The sequence below is a fragment of the Podarcis vaucheri genome (assembly GCF_965113315.1).
Source record: "Podarcis vaucheri genome assembly, chromosome: 12".
NCBI lineage: Eukaryota > Metazoa > Chordata > Lepidosauria > Squamata > Lacertidae > Podarcis > Podarcis vaucheri.
Genome location: NC_138750.1, coordinates 61319746 through 61337956, shown reverse-complemented (window position 1 = coordinate 61337956; position 18211 = coordinate 61319746). Strand labels below are relative to the sequence as shown.

The 18211-nt window shown below is 47.9% G+C and overlaps 1 protein-coding gene and 1 long non-coding RNA gene across 2 annotated transcripts in view; one reads left to right on the top strand and one right to left on the bottom strand.

Moving 5' to 3' along the window:
• LOC309514942 (EH domain-containing protein 3) overlaps positions 1 to 3736 on the top strand; it is a 32937-nt gene extending 29201 nt beyond the window's left edge. Inside the window, exon 6 of the mRNA XM_082192467.1 lies at positions 2110 to 3736. Coding sequence (XP_082048593.1) covers positions 2110 to 2637 — 528 coding nt within the window. The 3' untranslated portion in view covers positions 2638 to 3736. The remainder of the gene's footprint in view (positions 1 to 2109) is intronic.
• A 2680-nt stretch (positions 3737 to 6416) lies between these two features.
• The window catches only part of LOC309515150, a 227725-nt gene continuing 215930 nt past the window's right edge, over positions 6417 to 18211 (bottom strand). Inside the window, exon 2 of the long non-coding RNA XR_014212325.1 lies at positions 6417 to 6730. This is a non-coding gene — a long non-coding RNA (uncharacterized lncRNA). The remainder of the gene's footprint in view (positions 6731 to 18211) is intronic.

Below are 18211 nucleotides of genomic sequence, written 5' to 3'. Positions count from 1 at the left end.
CTTCCCTATACAGGGCTGCCTTCAGAAGTCTTCTAAAAGTTGTGTAGTTGTTTATCTCCTTGACATCCGCTGGGAGGGCATTCCACAGGGCGGGCGCCACCACCGAGAAGGCCCTGTAACTTCACTTCTCGCAGGGAGTGAACCGCCAGAAGGCCCTCGGAGCTGGACCTCAGTGTCCGGGCCAAACAATGGGGGTGGAGATGCTCCTTCAGGTTTAATGGGCCAGAGCCATTTAGGGCGTTAAAAGTCAACTCCATCGACAGCCCTCCAGATATTTGAAGATGGCTATCCTATCACCTCCGAGTTTCCTCTTCCCGGCTAAATGTACCCAGCTCCCTCGACCATTCCTCATAAGGCCGTTGTTCTCAAAGCGTGTGGCACACCACAGTGGTGTGGTCGGATGTGATGACAATTGTGGCAGGAAGATTCAAGGACAATCAAAGAAGTGTTAAAACGTTTCAGTGTAGTATAGTATCAAAATAATTTTGGGGGATATTCAACCAGAACTGGGACGTGGGTGGCGCTGTGGGTTAAACCACAGAGCCTAGGACTTGCCGATCAGAAGGTCGGTGGTTCGAATCCCCGCGACGGGGTGAGCTCCCGTTGCTCGGTCCCAGCTCCTGCCAACCTAGCAGTTCGAAAGCACGTCAAAGTGCAAGTAGATAAATGGGTACCGCTCCAGTGGGAAGGTAAACAGCGCTTCCTTGCGCTGCTCTGGTTCACCAGAAGCAGCTTAGTCATGTTGGCTGCATGACCCGGAAGCTGTACGCTGGCTCCCTCAGCCAATAAAGCGAGATGAGCGCCGCAACTCCAGAGTCGGCCACGACTGGACCTAATGGTCAGGGGTCCCTTTACCTTTACAACCAGAACTATTACCTAGGCCTCTCTTCAAGAGCATTGGCCATTCTTCTGTGCTTCTCCGTAACATATTGTCGTGAAGAGGGATTTCCAACTCTGACAAATAGGAAAGATCAGAAAAGAGAAAGCCTTCTTTGTGCTGATGAGGGGATTGCAGTTAGTTTGTCTCAAGTCAGGCCTAATAAAGTGAGATTACGCTGCAAAAGCCAGTTCACACTTCTCATTAAATCTTCCAGGTATGGATAGGTATATTTTCAAAACCAAGCACTGCTAGGAGTTGTTTCCTCCCCCAACCAAACATATTTCTTGCCAATTTAAAAATCAGTGTGGCGAATTTTTATTCCGGAGGGAAAACGTTTGAGAGCTACTTCTCAGGAGGCTTGGTTATAATAAATAAGAATAATAAAATTTTATTTATATCCCACCCTCCCCAGCCAAAGCGGCTAACGACAGTAAAAATAGCACAGTTTACATAAAATAACAGTCAATTAATTGAAATACCTTCTAAAATCAATTCAAAATCAAATTAATGGCAACCGTTGGGCTAGAGTTGTGTGAGAATTACTGAAGGAGGGGGTCAGACTGTCCCTTGGCCAAAGGCCTGGTGGAACAGCTCCGTCTTACAGGCCCTGCGGAAAGATTTCAAGTCCTGCAGGGCCCTAGTCTCTTGTGATAGAGCGTTCCACCAGATCTGGGCCACAGCCAAAGAAGCCCTGGCTCTGGCTGAGGCCAGCCTAACCTCCCTGTGGCCTGGGACCTCCATGATGTTTTTGTTTGAAGACCATAAGGTCCTCCGTGGAACATACCAGGAGAGGCAGTCCCGTAGGTACGAGGGTCCCAGGCCGTATAGGGCTTTAAAGGTTAAAACCAGCACCTTGAACCTGATCCTGTACTCCACCGGGAGCCAGTGCAATTGGTATCAAGGGCAGCCCCACGTAGAATGAGTTACAATAATCCAGTCTGGAGGTGACCGTCGTGTGGATCACAGTGGCTAGGTCAGGGCGAGAGAGGTAAGGAGCCAACTGCTTAGCTTGGTGGAGATGGAAAAATGCCGCCTTTGTTATAGCTGCAGTCTGCGCCTCCATGGAAAGGGAGGTGTCGAAGATTACACCCAAACTCTTAACGGACGGTGCTGGCACTAATTGCACCCCCGCAGGAGATGGCCCCCCAATCCCATATCATCCCAACCCAGCCAAAGGTGATTGCGATCCCCTGTCTTAACGCTGAATTGCCCGTCGCTCTGTCTTTCAGGAGCAGCTACAGGGCCAAGACTTCAGTAAGTTCCAGCCCTTGAAGAGCAAACTGCTGGATGCCGTTGAGGATATGCTTGCCAGCGATATCGCCCAGCTGATGGTGCTGGTGCGCCAGGAGGAGTCCCAGCGGCCCGTGCAGATGGTGAAAGGGGGAGCCTTCGAGGGCACGCTGCACGGCCCCTTTGGGCACGGCTACGGCGAGGGCGCCGGCGAAGGGATCGACGACGCCAACTGGGTGGTGGCTAGGGACAAGCCCATGTACGACGAGATCTTCTACACGCTTTCGCCGGTGGACGGGAAGATAACCGGCGCCAACGCCAAGAAGGAGATGGTGAGGTCCAAGCTGCCGAACACTGTCTTGGGCAAGATCTGGAAACTGTCCGACATCGACAAAGACGGGATGCTTGACGACGAGGAGTTTGCGTTGGCCAACCATCTCATTAAAGTCAAGTTGGAAGGCCACGAGTTGCCGAACGAGCTCCCGTCTCACCTCATCCCTCCGTCGAAGAGGAAACTGACAGAGTGAGAGGGTGGCGGGAAGGAATTGTGGGGTGTTGGGTGGGTGGGTGAATCAAATATACCTAATGGAGATGCGGAGCTGTCTTCCGGCTTCCAATAATGTCCAGGTGTGGTGAGGAATCTGGTGCAACATTTTGGAGCAGGCGTGAGGATCCTTTGACCTTCCAGATGTTGTCGAACTGCAACCCCCTGGTTACGTGAAACATATTCAATAAACACACAAGACGTAACCGGCTGTACGTTTGAAAACATAATATATACCATATTTCTTGCTCTATAAGACTCACTTTTTCCCTCCTAAAAAGTAAGGAGAAATGTATGTGCATCTTATGGAGCGAATGCAGGCTGCACAGCTATCCCAGAAGCCAGAACAGCAAGAGGGATTGCTGCTTTCACTGTGCAGCGATCCCTCTTGCTGTTCTGGCTTCTGAGATTCTGAATATTTTTTTTCTTGTTTTCCCTCTCCAAAAACTAGGTGCATCTTGTGGTCTGGTGCGTCTTATAGAGCGAAAAATGAGGTATTCAATACATAACCGGCTGTACATTTGAAAAAATAATATATACTATTCATTGTATTGAACTGTAGATTTCAACAGAAATAGTTCATAAATTTCAACAAGAAAAAAGTAGAAGACCCAGTGGATCAGTTCATTCTCTTAATCAGTTTATGCATAAGGTCCATATATGTGAAAGTGTCTATTCCACCTGTCTGTTCATAGAGACCAACAGTCAACACGAAAGGTTGTTGCAGTTCCACAGAATCCTTTCACGGAGTCTAAGACAAGGATTTCTGGAATATTAGCCTTGTTTCGCCGTCCTGGGCTTCATCAGTAGTACAAACTCTAGGTAATGCAAATACATACAATAAAAACCGTCAAGAACCATACATACCATATATGATATCACAGGACAGTGTATCTTATAGTATAGTAGTAGCTGCTGTAAACAGCAACTTTTACAGAGTAGAATTATATGCACAAGCGCAATACTGATTCAACAGGTGTTGGCAATCAACAGATCCAAAAGTTTCTTTCTTAAAGTGACCCATATGGCACCGCAGAAGTAAAACAAACTTAAACCATACTCAGATGTTATACATATAAACAGTAATGCACCTCATACAAAAATGTAATCAAATATCAGATCTAAAGTACTATGTTATAAGATCCACTGTCCTGTGATATCCTATGTGGTATGTACGGTTGTTGACGGTTTTTATATCATTTTTGCTGTAAAAATGTGTGAGATTACGATACTGTATTTATTTGCATTACCTAGAGTTTGTACTACTGATGAAGCTTCTACACTTTTCGTTGAACTTTACGAGCTACTTCTGTTCAAATCTACAATTCAATACAATGAATAGTATATATTATTTTTTTCAAATGTACAGCTGGTTACGTCTTGTGTGTTTATTGAACTACAACCCCCAGCAGCAAACATGGCCAGCCACCAGGGATGGTGGGAGTTGCAGTTAGAATCGTCGAATTGTGGAGTTGGAAGAGGAATCGTAGCTAAAGCATTCCTGACCGTCCAAACTCTGTTTCAGAGCCTCCAGTGAAGGACAGCCCAACACCTTCTGAGGGAGTCCATTCCACTATAGAACAGCTCTCACTTTCGGAAAGTTCTTCCTGATGTTTAGTCGGAATCTCCTTGTAATTTGAATCCATTGTTTCGGGTCCTTATCTCAGGAGCAGCAGAAAACAAGCATGCTCCCTCTTCCATGGGACAACCCTTGAGATATTTGAAGATGGCTCTCATATCTCCTCTTTTCCGGGCTAAACATCCCCAGCTCCTTCAACTGTTCCTCATCAGGCATGGCTTCCAGTCCCTTGATTATCCTCTCCACATACTCTAGCTCAGGGGTCGGCAAACTAAGGCCCGCGGGCTGGATCAGGCCCAGTTGCCTCCAGGATCCGGCCCGCGGACTGTCCGTGGATCGGCGTGGGGATTGTTTGTTCAGGCTGCGCCATTTCCCCCCCCGGCGCCATTCCATTCCCACACACACACACACCGTTCCTCCTCCTCCCTCCCTCCTCCCGGTTTCTCCCTGCCTTGCCTAGAGAAGGAAGGGGGCTGGCTGAGCGCCATTTTAAGCAGCCCCTCTTTGGAGCCAGCTCTTTCGCGCCACTCATCTTCCCTCCGCCACCGCCGCCCTGGTGCTTCTGCGGGCCAGAGAGCGGAGTGGACGAACTTGCTCTGCCTACTCACGAGAAGCAGCAGCGGCAGCCCCTGGGAGGTAAGCGCAGCAGCTGGGACTAGAGGTGGGGGGTGAGGAGGAGGACTGTTTGTCCCCCTCGCCTCTTCTTCCAGCTTCCCCCTACCAGTGATACTTCTCTCTCCCCCCCCCCAATTTTTTTTTATTGGTTTTCCAAAATTTTCAAACAAGCAAACATCTTAATTGTACTTAATCCAATCTTAGTAACATTGTTAAGTGACTTCCTCAAATCCCCCTGGCTGAATTTCAGCATATATCATTGTAACAGCTTTCCAAAAACCAATTTTCTCATAAAATTAACTTAATCGCTTAACATCTTTCTTTCTTTTCATTTTAACTTTAAACATGTTATTCTCTAACAATACATATTTAAATCCGAAGCCTATCTGAGATTTGCAATTTTTTCCAATTAAGTTCTCTTAACATATTTAACTAAATAGTCTTTGAATTTCATCCATTCCTCCTGGTAGTCCTCCTCCTTCTGGTCACGGACTCTTCCTGTCAGGTCAGCTAGCTCCGAAAAGCCCATCATCGTCATCTGCCATTCCTCCACTGTTGGGACTTCTTGTGTCTTCCAGTTCTTAGCTAACAAAATTCTAGCAGCAGTTGTGGCATACAAAAACAGTCTAACATCTTTCTTGGGCACTTCCAAACCTGTTATTCCAAGAAGAATGGACTCTGGCAGTGATGCTTCTCCAGCCGGCCACAAGGTCTGAGGGACAGTGGACCGGCCCGTGGCTAAAAATTTTTGCTGACCCCTGCCCAGCTTGTCAGTATCCTTCTTAAACTCTGGCGCCCAGGACTGGACACTGGACTCGGATGCAGGAACATCTGGAGGGCCAAAGGTTTCCCATGCCTGCCGTAAAACGTTCAGTACTCCGATCTCTCCCCAATATGCAATTAACTCTTCCTTGGTGACGTCCTTGCTTCCTGACGATAATGTCTTAATAAGAACAAAGTGGTGTGAATGATTGAATCCTTAGTAGGCTGTGATTGGGGTTGAACTTCTGTCATTATTCATTGTCGGATGTTCCTCTTGAGTTTGGCCCTAACGCTTTCGAGTAAAGCATCAGAATCTCCTGCGGGTCCCAATCCAAGGCCCTTTCGGTGCTTCCAAAGGTGGCTTCTCACGTGCAATTGCCCATCTTGTGGGCAGATTGAAAACCTGCCACGTTTTCCCATTTTTCGTCTGGTTTTTCCACCCCTTCCCACAAAAATCCATTAAGAGCAGAATAGCAATGCAATCTCCTTTGCAGGGGGTGGGGGTCTTGCTCAGGGGGGTGAGGAGTTGCCCCCGGAGGTGAGGGACACGTTGGAGAGCCCGCCCCCTTTTTCTATTGGTCCGCTGTGCATTTCCTGTTCCAGAGCCATTTCCTGTCTTTCTCCGAAACTCTTGTCCCCTCCATTAACCGCTTCCTGAACTGAAGATTCTTCCACCTTCAGTTTAGCTATTAATTAGTAGGCTGCATTGACAGTGGCAGGGCTTACTTCTGAGTAAGCACTGTAAAGTTACAGTCCTCTAAACCTGTGTTGTAGGCACTCCTTAAATATATATATATATTTGGGAGGGGGGGGTTGCAATTGCACTATGGAAAATCAATGCAGCTCAGAAGCAATGAAGAACAAGCTGGTACATTTCCTAGCTGGGCTGTGAAACTTACCAGGCTGAATTCTGGAACTGGCTGGGTTGGGTTGTCTGATGAGATCTACTTGTGAAATTGAGAGCTGGGCATTCTCTGGCGAAATCCTTGCAACCTGCATCTCAGTCGTTCACTCAGAAATCAGTTTAGATGCAGTTTGCTTACCCTGTAATATGTGAGACGTAACCAGCTGTGTTCTTAGATAAATAAGATATACCGTATTTTTTGCTCTATAAGACTCACTTTTTACCTCCTAAAAAGTATGGGGAAATGTGTGTGCGTCTTACGGAGCAAATGCAGGCTGCGCAGCTATCCCAGAAGCCAGAACAGCAAGAGGGATTGCTGCTTTTGCTGTGCAGTGATCCCTCTTGCTGTTCTGGCTTCTGAGCAGTCGGGAAATGTGAGTGGGCAAAGGTGCCCACCTCTCTCTCTCTCTCATGCCCACTGGGTGAATGCAAGATGCACACACACCTTGACTCTTGAAATGTGGGTGACCAATGGCAATTCTGCTCATAGCTTTCGGTGGAAGAGCAATTACTGGAAGCCCTGAGAGCCTTCTGTATGGAAGCACCCTTAGATGACAAATACCTCTGGATGAGACTGGTGCTTCAAAGACACACTTGGATCTGAAGTATTTATGTTCAGCAGTCTTCAACGTTCAGTCTTCCTGCCTGTTGTCTGTCTCCTTAATCTTTATTGAGTGCAAATCTGTACACACAATAACTCCGCGAAAGGCGAACAGTGGGCCTGTGTTAGCCGTAGGAAACTTCCCCTGGTCGCTTGCATTTTCTTGTAAGACCTCGGCCGAAGGTGTTGCGTTAAGACTCTTGATGTTTTAGGAATTCTGGGTTCCAAAGGTCATTCCGGTGAACGCTGCACCGGATTTGCAAGCACTGCCAGGATCATCGTGCGATGCAAATCTGAGAATGGTCGGCACATAAGAACATAGCAGAGCAGGCAAAAGTTTTGATCTCCAGTATCTTCAACCCAAGCTCGAAAGCCTTGTCTGAAAGACTGGAGAGCTTTTGGACAAGTGTCAACAGTGCAGAGTAGGCTGGTGTTCTTCAACTGTTGGGTTCCCAATTCCCAGATGTCCTGGGACTACAACGTCCATCATCCACGGCCAGGTTAACGGACGGTCGTGGACGATGGGAGTTGTAGTCCGCCAACATCTGGGGACGCAACGGTTGAAGGAACACTGGAATGATGGCAGATATGGAGTCCAGCAATGGCTGGAGGGCTCCAGGTCCCCTGGTTTTTAATCATACAAGTTTAGACCCTTGCATGGAAAATATGGCAGCATCAGAAGTGGGGAGATAACTAAAGGGTTTGTGGCTGGAGCAAGCTATTGCTGCATTTATTATTCTTGGAACAAAGGGGACGGTTTGCACATTTTTCCGAGTGCTTCTTCCGCTGTGGTTGGACTTAATTTTGCTCAGTGTTTCTGTTTCACCACAGATATGTTTGTGCACAATAAAAATGGCGAAACTGTAGAATGCCCTGCTATTTCGTCATTTGCACGGTCCGTTGGCGAGAGAGGCTTGGGGGCACACGACACAAGCATGGCCCGGCCCGGGAGTCGCTTAACCCAGCAGTTACAGCCTCCACCCCAACTCTCGCCTCCCATTTTCATCTCTAAATTACCGTATGTTTTGCTCTATAAGACTCACATTTTCCCTCCTAAAAAGTAAGGGGAAATGTGTGTGCGTCTTATGGAGCGAATGCAGGCTGCGCAGCTATCCCAGAAGCCAGAACAGCAAGAGGGGTTGCTGCTTTCGCTGCGCAGCGATCCCTCTTGCTGTTCTGGCTTCTGAGATTCAGAATTTTTTTTTTCTTGTTTTCCTCCTCCAAAAACTAGGTGCGTCTCATGGTCTGGTGCGTCTTATAGAGCGAAAAATACGGCAATTGTCCTGAACCTTAGTCAGACTGGAGATACTGAGCCAAACACGTTTCCTGCTGGTCTTCCTCTTCCCTCGGTCCAAATCACGCCTCTTTCTCTGACCCCGTCATTTTTGCTGATGTCGAGAGTGAGATGAACTGTCCTCGTTGCTTTGCGTTTTGTTGAACTTCTACTGTGACCTGAGAAAATTGGGGGGGGGGGCGCGGTGGGAGACAGAGCCCAGGACAGGTATAACTTATTTTATATCTCTTGTGTTAATATTATATAGAGAAATATATATTCTGTGTGTGTAAAAAAAAACCAAACAACATTCTTATCGCAGTGCATTTACCATGTGTTTTTTTAAAAATAAAATCCGTTAACCTTTCCTCTCCCCCCGTTGTACATACATCCTAAAACATCATTAAAAAATGAAGACTTGGATCTGTTTCTTTGGGTGTCGCCTTGTTATCGATGGAGCTGGGAGTGTTTCGAAACCCGTCCCCCCCCGCACCTGAACTTTTGTTCCTACAGGCTAAGCAAACCATTCTTTACCCAAAACTAATGTGGGCAGCTGCCAGCCATTGGCCTTGTACCAATATCTGCATTCCAAATCTACGTTGTTGCTTGGGAACCAGTTGATAAAGAAAATGGAAGGGGAACGAACACACACACACACACACACACACGGTTGTGGTTGGCAGCTGTCTGTCTTGAGAGACGATGGGTGAAGTCAAAACTGCTGCGGTAGAAGCACCAAAATGACCTCTCTGGGTTGCAAGCCTGGGCAGAATGCGGCAGCCAGACTGGTGACTGGGAGCGGCTGCCGAGACTGTACTGTAAAGATCTATGTTGGCTTCCAGTACGTTTCCGAGCACAATTCAAAGTGTTGGTGCTCGCCTTTAAAGCCCTAAACGGCCTCGGTCCAGTATACCTGAAGGAGCGTCTCCACCCCCATCGTTCAGCCCGGACCCTGAGGTCCAGCGCTGAGGGCCTTCTGGTGGTTCCCTCATTGCGAGAAGTAAGGTTACAAGGAACCAGGCAGAGGGCCTTCTTGGTAGTGGCGCCCGACCTTTAGAATGCCATCCCGTCAGATGTCAAGGAAATAAACAACTATCTGACTTTTAGAAGATACCTGAAGCCAGCCCTGTTTAGGGAATTTTTAAATGTTTGATGTTTGCTGAGTTTTTATTATGTTAGAGGCCACCCGTAGTGGCTGGGGAAACCCAGCCAGATGGTAAAGGTAAAGGAACCCCTGACCATTAGGTCCAGTTGTGGCCAACTCTGGGGTTGCGGCGCTCATCTCGCTTTATTGGCCGAGGGAGCCGGCGTACAGCTTCCGGGTCATGTGGCCAGCATGAGTAAGCCGCTTCTGGCAAACCAGAGCAGCGCACGGAAACGCCGTTTACCTTCCCACCAGAGCGGTACCTATTTATCTACTTGCACTTTGACATGCTTTCAAACTGCTAGGTTGGCAGGAGCTGGGACCGAGCAACGGGAGCTCTCCCTGTCATGGGGATTCGAACTGCCGACCTTCTGATCAGCAAGTCCTAGGCTCTGTGGTTTAACCCACAGCACCATCCGCCGGGGTATAAATAATAAAATTATTATTATTATTATTATTATTATTATTGGGGTCCTGGGCTGCTCAGGCGACAAGACCTGCCCCCTCTCGGTCTTGCTGATGTGGTCCAAAGGTGTCATCCAACCACCTTAGGGACTCCACTCCAGATTTGTGTAGCAAGAGAGCTCTCTTCCCCTTTGTTTCCAGGGTCTTGTATCCAGAAACACTGATGCCTCTAGGCAGTGCATAGCTTACATTGCTAGTAGCCATCGGTAGCCCTCTCCTCCATGAATCTGTCTAATCCTCCTTTAAAGCCGTCTAGGTTGGTGATCACTGTCTCCTGTGGCAATGAGTTCCACAGTTTAACTACGCATTGTGAGAAGAAGGGCTGTGTTTTATCTGAGAGTTCTCAAGTGCAGGTAACCGTCGTCTTCTAGCATGCCTAGGCAGCAACCTTCTTTGCAAATGTGAGCAGCAGTTTGGCTGCTGCCCCAGGCAGGAATAATTCAATATAATAATAATAATTTATTATTTATACCCCTCCCATCTGGCTGGGTTTCCCCAGCCACTCTGGGCAGCTTCCAACAAAACACTAAAATGCAATAACCTATTAAACATTAAAAGCTTCCCTAAACAGGGCTGCCTTCAGATGTCTTCTAAAAGTCTGGTAGTTATTTTTCTCTTTGACATCTGGTGGGAGGGCGTTCCACAGGGCAGGCGCCACTACCGAGAAGGCCCTCTGTCTGGTTCCCTGTAACTTGGCTTCTCGCAGTGAGGGAACCGCCAGAAGGCCCTCGGCGCTGGACCTCAGTGTCCGGGCAGAACGATGGGGGTGGAGACACTCCTTCAGGTATACTGGACTGAGGCCGTTTAGGGCTTTCAAGGTCAGCACCAACACTTTGAATTGTACTCGGAAACGTACTGGGAGCCAGTGTAGGTCTTTTAAGACTGGTGTTACGTGGTCTCGGCAGCCGCTCCCAGTCACCAGTCTAGCTGCCGCATTCTGGATTAGTTGTAGTTTCTGGGTCACCTTCAAAGGTAGCCCCACATCAAGCGCATTGCAGTAGTCCAAGTGAGAGAGAACCAGAGCATGCACCACTCTGGCGAGACAGACAGCGGGCAGGGAGGGTCTCATCCTGCGTACCAGATGGAACAACTCCCATTTCCCACAAGCCAACACCGTCAAGCCGCAGGAATCCAATGGTCTCAGCTGCACAGCCAGTACTTATCCCTGTGGTGGCTTATAGCATCTAGAGTCTTAAACAGGACCAGGAACCCGAAAATTGCAGCCACCCTGCATGTACAGACTGGAGACGGCAGGAATGTTAACAAAGCCCAAAGCCCTTTTCTCCTACGAATGGATTACATACAATAAAGGATGCCATTGAGAAGATGGATGACTCTTGGTTTTGCTTTTTGAAAACGCATAATAAAAGTCCTGGCTGATCTCCACTCCCAGGGATGTGTGTTTGCTGTGTGAACTGGCAAGGACAAAAATCTTACTTTCATTTATTTGCACACCACCTTTCCTCTGAAGTTCTCGGCGTAGAATACAGGATAGAACCACAAATAATAATAAAAAAAACAAATTTAAAAAGTACAAAACAAAACAATAAAACCCTTTTTAAAAAGCCATTTAAAAGGACATAGACTGTTAAATCAACCAAAGGCCTTCACAGTAGCTCGGCTGGTTGAGCGTGAGACTCGATTTCAGGGTCGTGGGTTTGAGCCACAACCTGGGCAAAATATGCCTGCCTTGCAGGGGGGTTGGACTAGATGACCCGTGGGTCCCTTCCAACTCTACAATTTGATGACTCGCCCAACCTAGAGACAACCATGGATTGAGTAGCATGGAAGACATGAATGAGCCCAGCACATATTTGAGACTACAGAAACTTATGCAGGCCTGATGTAGCTATGATGGCTAGTAACCACAGATAGGCTTATCTTCAGGTGACGGTACTGGGACGGTTTAAATAATAATAATTATTATTATTATTTATACCCCACCCATCTGGCTGGGTTTCCCCAGCCACTCTGGGCAGCTTCCAGCAAAAATATTAAAATACAATAATTCATCAAATTTTAAATGCTTCCCTAAACAGGGCTGCCTTCAGATGTCTTCTAAAAGTCCGATACTGCAGTTGTTTGCTTACTTGACATCTGGTGGGAGGGCGTTCCACAGGGTGGGTGCCACCACCGAGAAGGCCCTCTGCCTGGTTCCCTGTAACTTGGCTTCTCACAGGGAGGGAACCGCCAGAAGGCCCTCGGAGTTGGACCTCAGTGTCTGGGCAGAATGATGGGGGTGGAGACGCTCCTTCCAGTATACTGGACCGAGGCCGTTTAGGGCTTGAAAGGTCAGTACCAACACTTTGAATTGTGCTCAGAAACGTACTGGGAGCCAATGTAGGTCTTTCAGGACCGGTGTTATATGGCATGGGTAGGCAAACTAAGGCCCGGGGGCCGATCCGGCCCAATTGCCTTCTAAATCCAGCCCGTGGATGGTCCACGAATCCGCGTGTTTTTACATGAGTGGAATGTGCCCTTTTATTTAAAATGCATCTCCGGGTTATTTGTGGGGCCTGCCTGGTGTTTTTACATGAGTAGAATGTGTGCTTTGATGTAAAATGCATCTCTGGGTTATTTGTGGGACATAGGAATTCATTCATTATTATTTTTTTCAAAATATCGTCCAGCCCTCCACAAGGTCTGAGGGACAGTGAACCAGCCCCCTGCTGAAAAAGTTTGCTGACCCCTGTTATATGGTTTTGGCAGTCGCTCCCAGTCCTCAGTCTAGCTGCCGCATTCTGGATTAGTTGTAGTTTCCGGGTCGCCTTCAAAGGTAGCCCCACATAGAGTGCATTGCAGTAGTCCAAGCAAGAGATAACCAGATAATTTTGCCGCTGTTGCTCCGGTCCAAAGAACTGGAGCATCTGCCATGAAGGGATAATAATAATAATAATAATAATAATAATAATAATAATAATAATAATAATTTATTATTTATACCCCACCCGTCTGGCTGGGTTTCCTCAGAGAAGCAACATGTCAAATTCCTTCCTGTCCCTTTTGCTCTTCTTGGCACCATTGTTGGGAGAGCAGAGTTGGAACTTGGCGTCCTGCTGTTACTGACCCCAAGGAGACCCAGCACGCTGATATTAAAGACTTAGGGAAATGTCAGACACAGCGAAGAAACGCTGATAACATTAGCCTGGAAAGACCTCTTGGCAAACCCCAAATCAATTCACGCAGAGGAGCCAGTTCCTGCAAGCATGTTTACTTACATTGGTTTTGCAGAAAACAAACCTACAGCGAGGGGGAATTTTGATATTTTGTGAACGAGTCTTTCATGTCATGATCGAGACTGATGCCTTCCGGATGCACTGATTTGTTCGGAGTTGTAGTCCAAAGTTTCTGGTGGGCCAGGTTGGAGAGGGCTGTTCTAAATCAGGGATGGAGAATCTGTGGCGGTCCTGATGTTATTGGACTCCAGTTCCCATCATCCCCAGCCAGCATGGCCAATAGGCAGGGATGATGGGAAATGTAGTTCAACTTTATATCTGCAGGTTGGTCACAGATTTCCCACCTGAGGCCTCAGTTCTCACTGAAGTGATAAAACTCAGAGGTACATCAGTTCAGATTGTGGCGGAGGGGCCTTATATGAGGGAATGCTATTCTATGATGTCATAGAATCATAGAATCATAGAGTTGGAAGAGACCACAAGGGCCATCGAGTCCAACCCCCTGCCAAGCAGGAAACAATGTCGTTTAGTCGTGTCCGCCTCTTCGTGACCCCCTGGATCAGAGCACGCCAGGCACTCCTGTCTTCCACTGCCTCCCGCAGTTTGGTCAGACTCATGCTGGTAGCTTCGAGAACACTGTCCCACCATCTTGTCCTCCGTCATCCCCTTCTCCTTCTGCCCTCCATCTTTCCCAACATCAGGGTCTTTTCCAGGGAGTCTTCTCTTCTCATGAGGCGGCCAAAGTATTGGAGCCTCAGCTTCAGGATCTGTCCTTCCAGTGAGCACTCAGGGCTGATTTCCTTCAGAATGGATAGGTTTGATCTTCTTGCAGTCCATGGGACTCTCAAGAGTCTCCTCCAGCACCAGAATTCAAAAGCATCCATTCTTCGGCGATCAGCCTTCTTTATGGTCCAGCTCTCACTTCCATACATCACCGCTGGGAAAACTATAGCTATAACTATACGGACCTTTGTTGGCTGTTCTATATGAAATTATTATTTTAATTATTTGCCTCAAAAAGACACAGCTTTCTTGGGCAAAGCCTTCTGTCCATACTGGCTTGGAAGTATAAGTATGGAAAGAATGGTTTCTAAAGCTAGAATGGCACAGACTGAGAGAGACACGGACAGATCCAGAATTTCCATAACGTAATAACACTAGCCGTGATTCCTACATTGTAAGAATAGATGGCATTTGAGGTCCCTTTCAACTCTGCAAGTCTATGGTTCTATCAATATTCCAGCCTTCAGCCAGCAAGTGAGACACAAATGGTTAAATGGGAAAAGCCAATGGAAACAAACAGGTATTTGCAGGAGTTGGACTAGAATCATAGAATCATAGAATCATAGAGTTGGAAGAGACCACCAGGGCCATTGAGTCCAACCCCATGCCAAGCAGGAAACACCATCAGAGCACTCCTGACATATGGTTGTCAAGCCTCTGCTTAAAGACCTCCAAAATAGGAGACTCCACCACACTCCTTGGCAGCAAATTCCACTGTCAAACAGCTCTTACTGTCAGGAAGTTCTTCCTAATGTTTAGGTGGAATCTTCCATTGCTCCGTGTCCGCTTCTCTGGAGCAGCAGAAAACAACCTTTCTCCCTCCTCTATGTGACATCCTTTTCTATATTTGAACATGGCTATCATATCACCCCTTAACCTCCTCTTCTCCAGGCTAAACATGCCCAGCTCCCTTAGCCGTTCCTCATAAGGCATCGTTTCCAGGCCTTGGACCATTTTGGTTGCCCTCCTCTGGACACGTTCCAGTTTGTCAGTGTCCTTCTTGAACTGTGGTGAAGATTCACCCTGTTGGACTGACTAAATTATCCTTGGCGTCTTTTCCAGCTTTACAGTTCTATGAATCTATGATTTTAAATATACACCTGTCTCATAGAGAGATTGAACCTACTGTGATGGCCTGGGACTGGGGCTCAGACTCGGAGCCAGAGGAGTCTCAGTCCGCACCGGATCCTTTGCCTCGGGCATCATCTGAACCAAGTCTGGGGCCTGATCCTGAAGATTTCCAGTCTGCCCAGGTTCCACTGCAACAAGCACCAGCTGGGCCGAGTCAGGGGCCTGAGCTTGCCCTGGCTCCAGATGCAGGGATGACCTCGTTGCCTTCAGCTGGACCATCGCTTACAGCTGCTCCACTACCAGTTGGGTCAGGGGAGGCTGAGGCGGCCTCTGGGTCTAGTAACCCACCGACGTCTCCTGAGCTGCAGAGACTGAGGTCTGAGAGAAGGAGAGACCTGAGTATTCGCAGGAGGAGTGCTCGCCTTTGGGCGAGACAGGGAGGTGAGTCGCCGGGGGATCAGGACCAGCCGCTACCCCAACAGAGATAAAAAGCTGTTGGACCCCTCCCCAGGTTGCAGGAGTAACGTGACCATATGCTAGATCCTGCCTGAGATCCTGTACCTGTCCTTGCCTGGTTTCCTGCCTTGTGTCCTGTCTTGACCCTGTTGGACTGACTCCTAGCGGAACCTACAGATTCTGGACCGGACCTGGACTGCGGTTCTCGGGTTACCCCCACGCCCAGCACACCTACAAACTTTAGTGTTACCAGCACCATGCTCTAACCAATTGAGTCCACCCAAATAAGATTGGTTGGTTTATCATTCATAGCTTGACCGTTTCCATTACAGTGGTACCTCAGGTTAAGTACTTAATTCGTTCTGGAGGTCCGTTCTTAACCTGAAACTGTTCTTAACCTGAAGCACCACTTTAGCTAATGGGGCCTCCCACTGCCGCCGCACGATTTCTGTTCTCATCCTGAAGCAAAGTTCTTAACCCGAGGTACTATTTCTGGGTTAGCGGAGTCTGTAACCTGAAGCGTATGTAACTCGAGGTACCACTGTATTTGGTGCAGGAGTTTTATTTTCAGTAGAAACAGGTCTCCGCTTTTGCACCGAGACGCGCCACTTTTAATCGTTCTCCGAGATATGGAGGGAAAAGGAAAAGCGGGGCATTCCAGGATCAAATCAGAAACCGCAACGGCTTCTGTAATTCCGGCACTGTCCCTGGAAAAAATCAGGACGCTTGGAGAATATGGTTTTGTTGCCTGAAGTGAAGCACAAAATGGCGGCTCCCCGCCTGCTTCCTTGTACAAAAGGCAGACAGATTGGCAGCTGGATTTTGCTCAAACACACAGCCGATAAAACTTCGAAAAGCAACACCCAGTACGGATGCAGGCCGGGGAAGATCTCTGCTCCAGAGGCTGGTTGGGAGAGGAAGGTCTTCAGTTGGTGCCCGAAAGACAACAAAAATGGCGCCTGTGTATCATCCAAGGAGAGGGAATTCCAACAGGCAGGGGCCAACACAGTGAAGGCCCGATTCCTACATTTGTGCAGTAGGAACTCAGTGAATAACAAAATGGAAGAGGTGTTTTTTAAAAATAAAAATACTCTTAATTATTTTTTTTAGCAGAAGACATGTTTGCTGCTTTCTGATCAGAGTGCAGAACAATAACAGGATACTAATTTGCCACAGCAAACAATGAGAACATTATCAGGGCAAATGTACGGAATGGCCCATGTCAGATAAAAGTCCTCTTCCATTTCCCTCTTTCCTCCACTATCGGTTCCTGCTTGGGAGCGTCTCTCTGCGGATGGCCCTACGCCCACCGAGGACCCATAAATTACTCGCAAACAACTCCCAAAAGGAGCAATGCCCCTAAAGTAACACTTCCACCAAGTAATAGGAACTTCCTGATGCACCGATAAGCGTTTCCTGTTTTGAGGTTTTTAAAAATAATTTACTCAGACTATTCTGAGGCAAGGAGAAAAATATGCTCCGTCGAATTCCTTTCTCCCTCAGATTCCCCTTGTCCTGAGGCAGGCGCATTGTGCTTTTGGTGAGTCTCAGGCAAAGTTCAAGTCTAAATACACAGATCAGATTCAGACCGAGATATTAAGTTCACCTCAGTCCTGATTCTTTGTACACTGAACTAAGTAATTTGTTGAAGAATCATTGCTTCAACACTGGTGATCTTTGCTTCTACCAGTACACTGGTATTCGTTCGCCTCTCTTCCCAAACAATGTGTAAAAAATTTTTGGAGACACTGTTAATGGAATCTTTCAAGGAGTTGGAGATGGCGTTTCTAAGTGGTCCACGTTTCACAAGCATACTGTAAGATTGGTAGTACAATAGCTTTGTAAACAAGCATTTTAGTTTCCCTGCGAATGTCCCAGTTCTTAAACACTCTGCACTTCAGTCAGGAGAAAGCCACACTCACAGAGCTCAGGTGATGCTGGATTTCGGCATCAGTGTCGACCCTTGTGGAAAGATAACTGCCCAGGTAAAGGTAAAGGTAGAAGAATAAGAGTTAGGACTTGATATCCTGCCTTTCACTCCCCTTAAAGAGTCTCAAGGTAAAGGTAAAGGGACCCCTGACCATTAGGTCCAGTGTTGACCGACTCTGGGGTTGCGGCGCTCATCTCGCTTTACTGGCCAAGGGAGCCGGCATACAGCTTCTGGGTCATGTGGCCAGCATGACTAAGCCGCTTCTGGTGAACCAGAGCAGCGCATGGAAATGCCATTTACCTTCCTGCTGGAGTGGTACCTATTTATCTACTTGCACTTTGACGTGCTTTCGAACTGCTAGGTTGGCAGGAGCAGGGACTGAGCAACGGGAGCTCACCCCATCACCGGGATTCAAACTGCTGACCTTCTGACTGGCAAGTCCTAGACTCTGTGGTTTAACCCACAGCGCCACCCGCATCCCTAAAAAGTCTCAAAGTGGCTAACATTCTCCTTTTCCCTTCCTCTCCCACAACAAACACTCTGTGATGTGAGTGGGGCTGAGAGACATCAGAGAAGTGTGACTAGCCCAAGGTCATCCAGCAGCTGCATGTGGAGGAGCGGGGAAGCGAACCCGGTTCACCAGATTACGAGTCCACCGCTCTTAACCACTACACCACACTGGTTCCCAGTAGAAGACCCCTGGATGGTTAAGTCCAGTCAGAGGCGACTATGGGGTTGTGGCGCTCATCTCGCTCTCAGGCCGAGGGAGCTGGCATTTGTCCACAGACAACTTTCAGG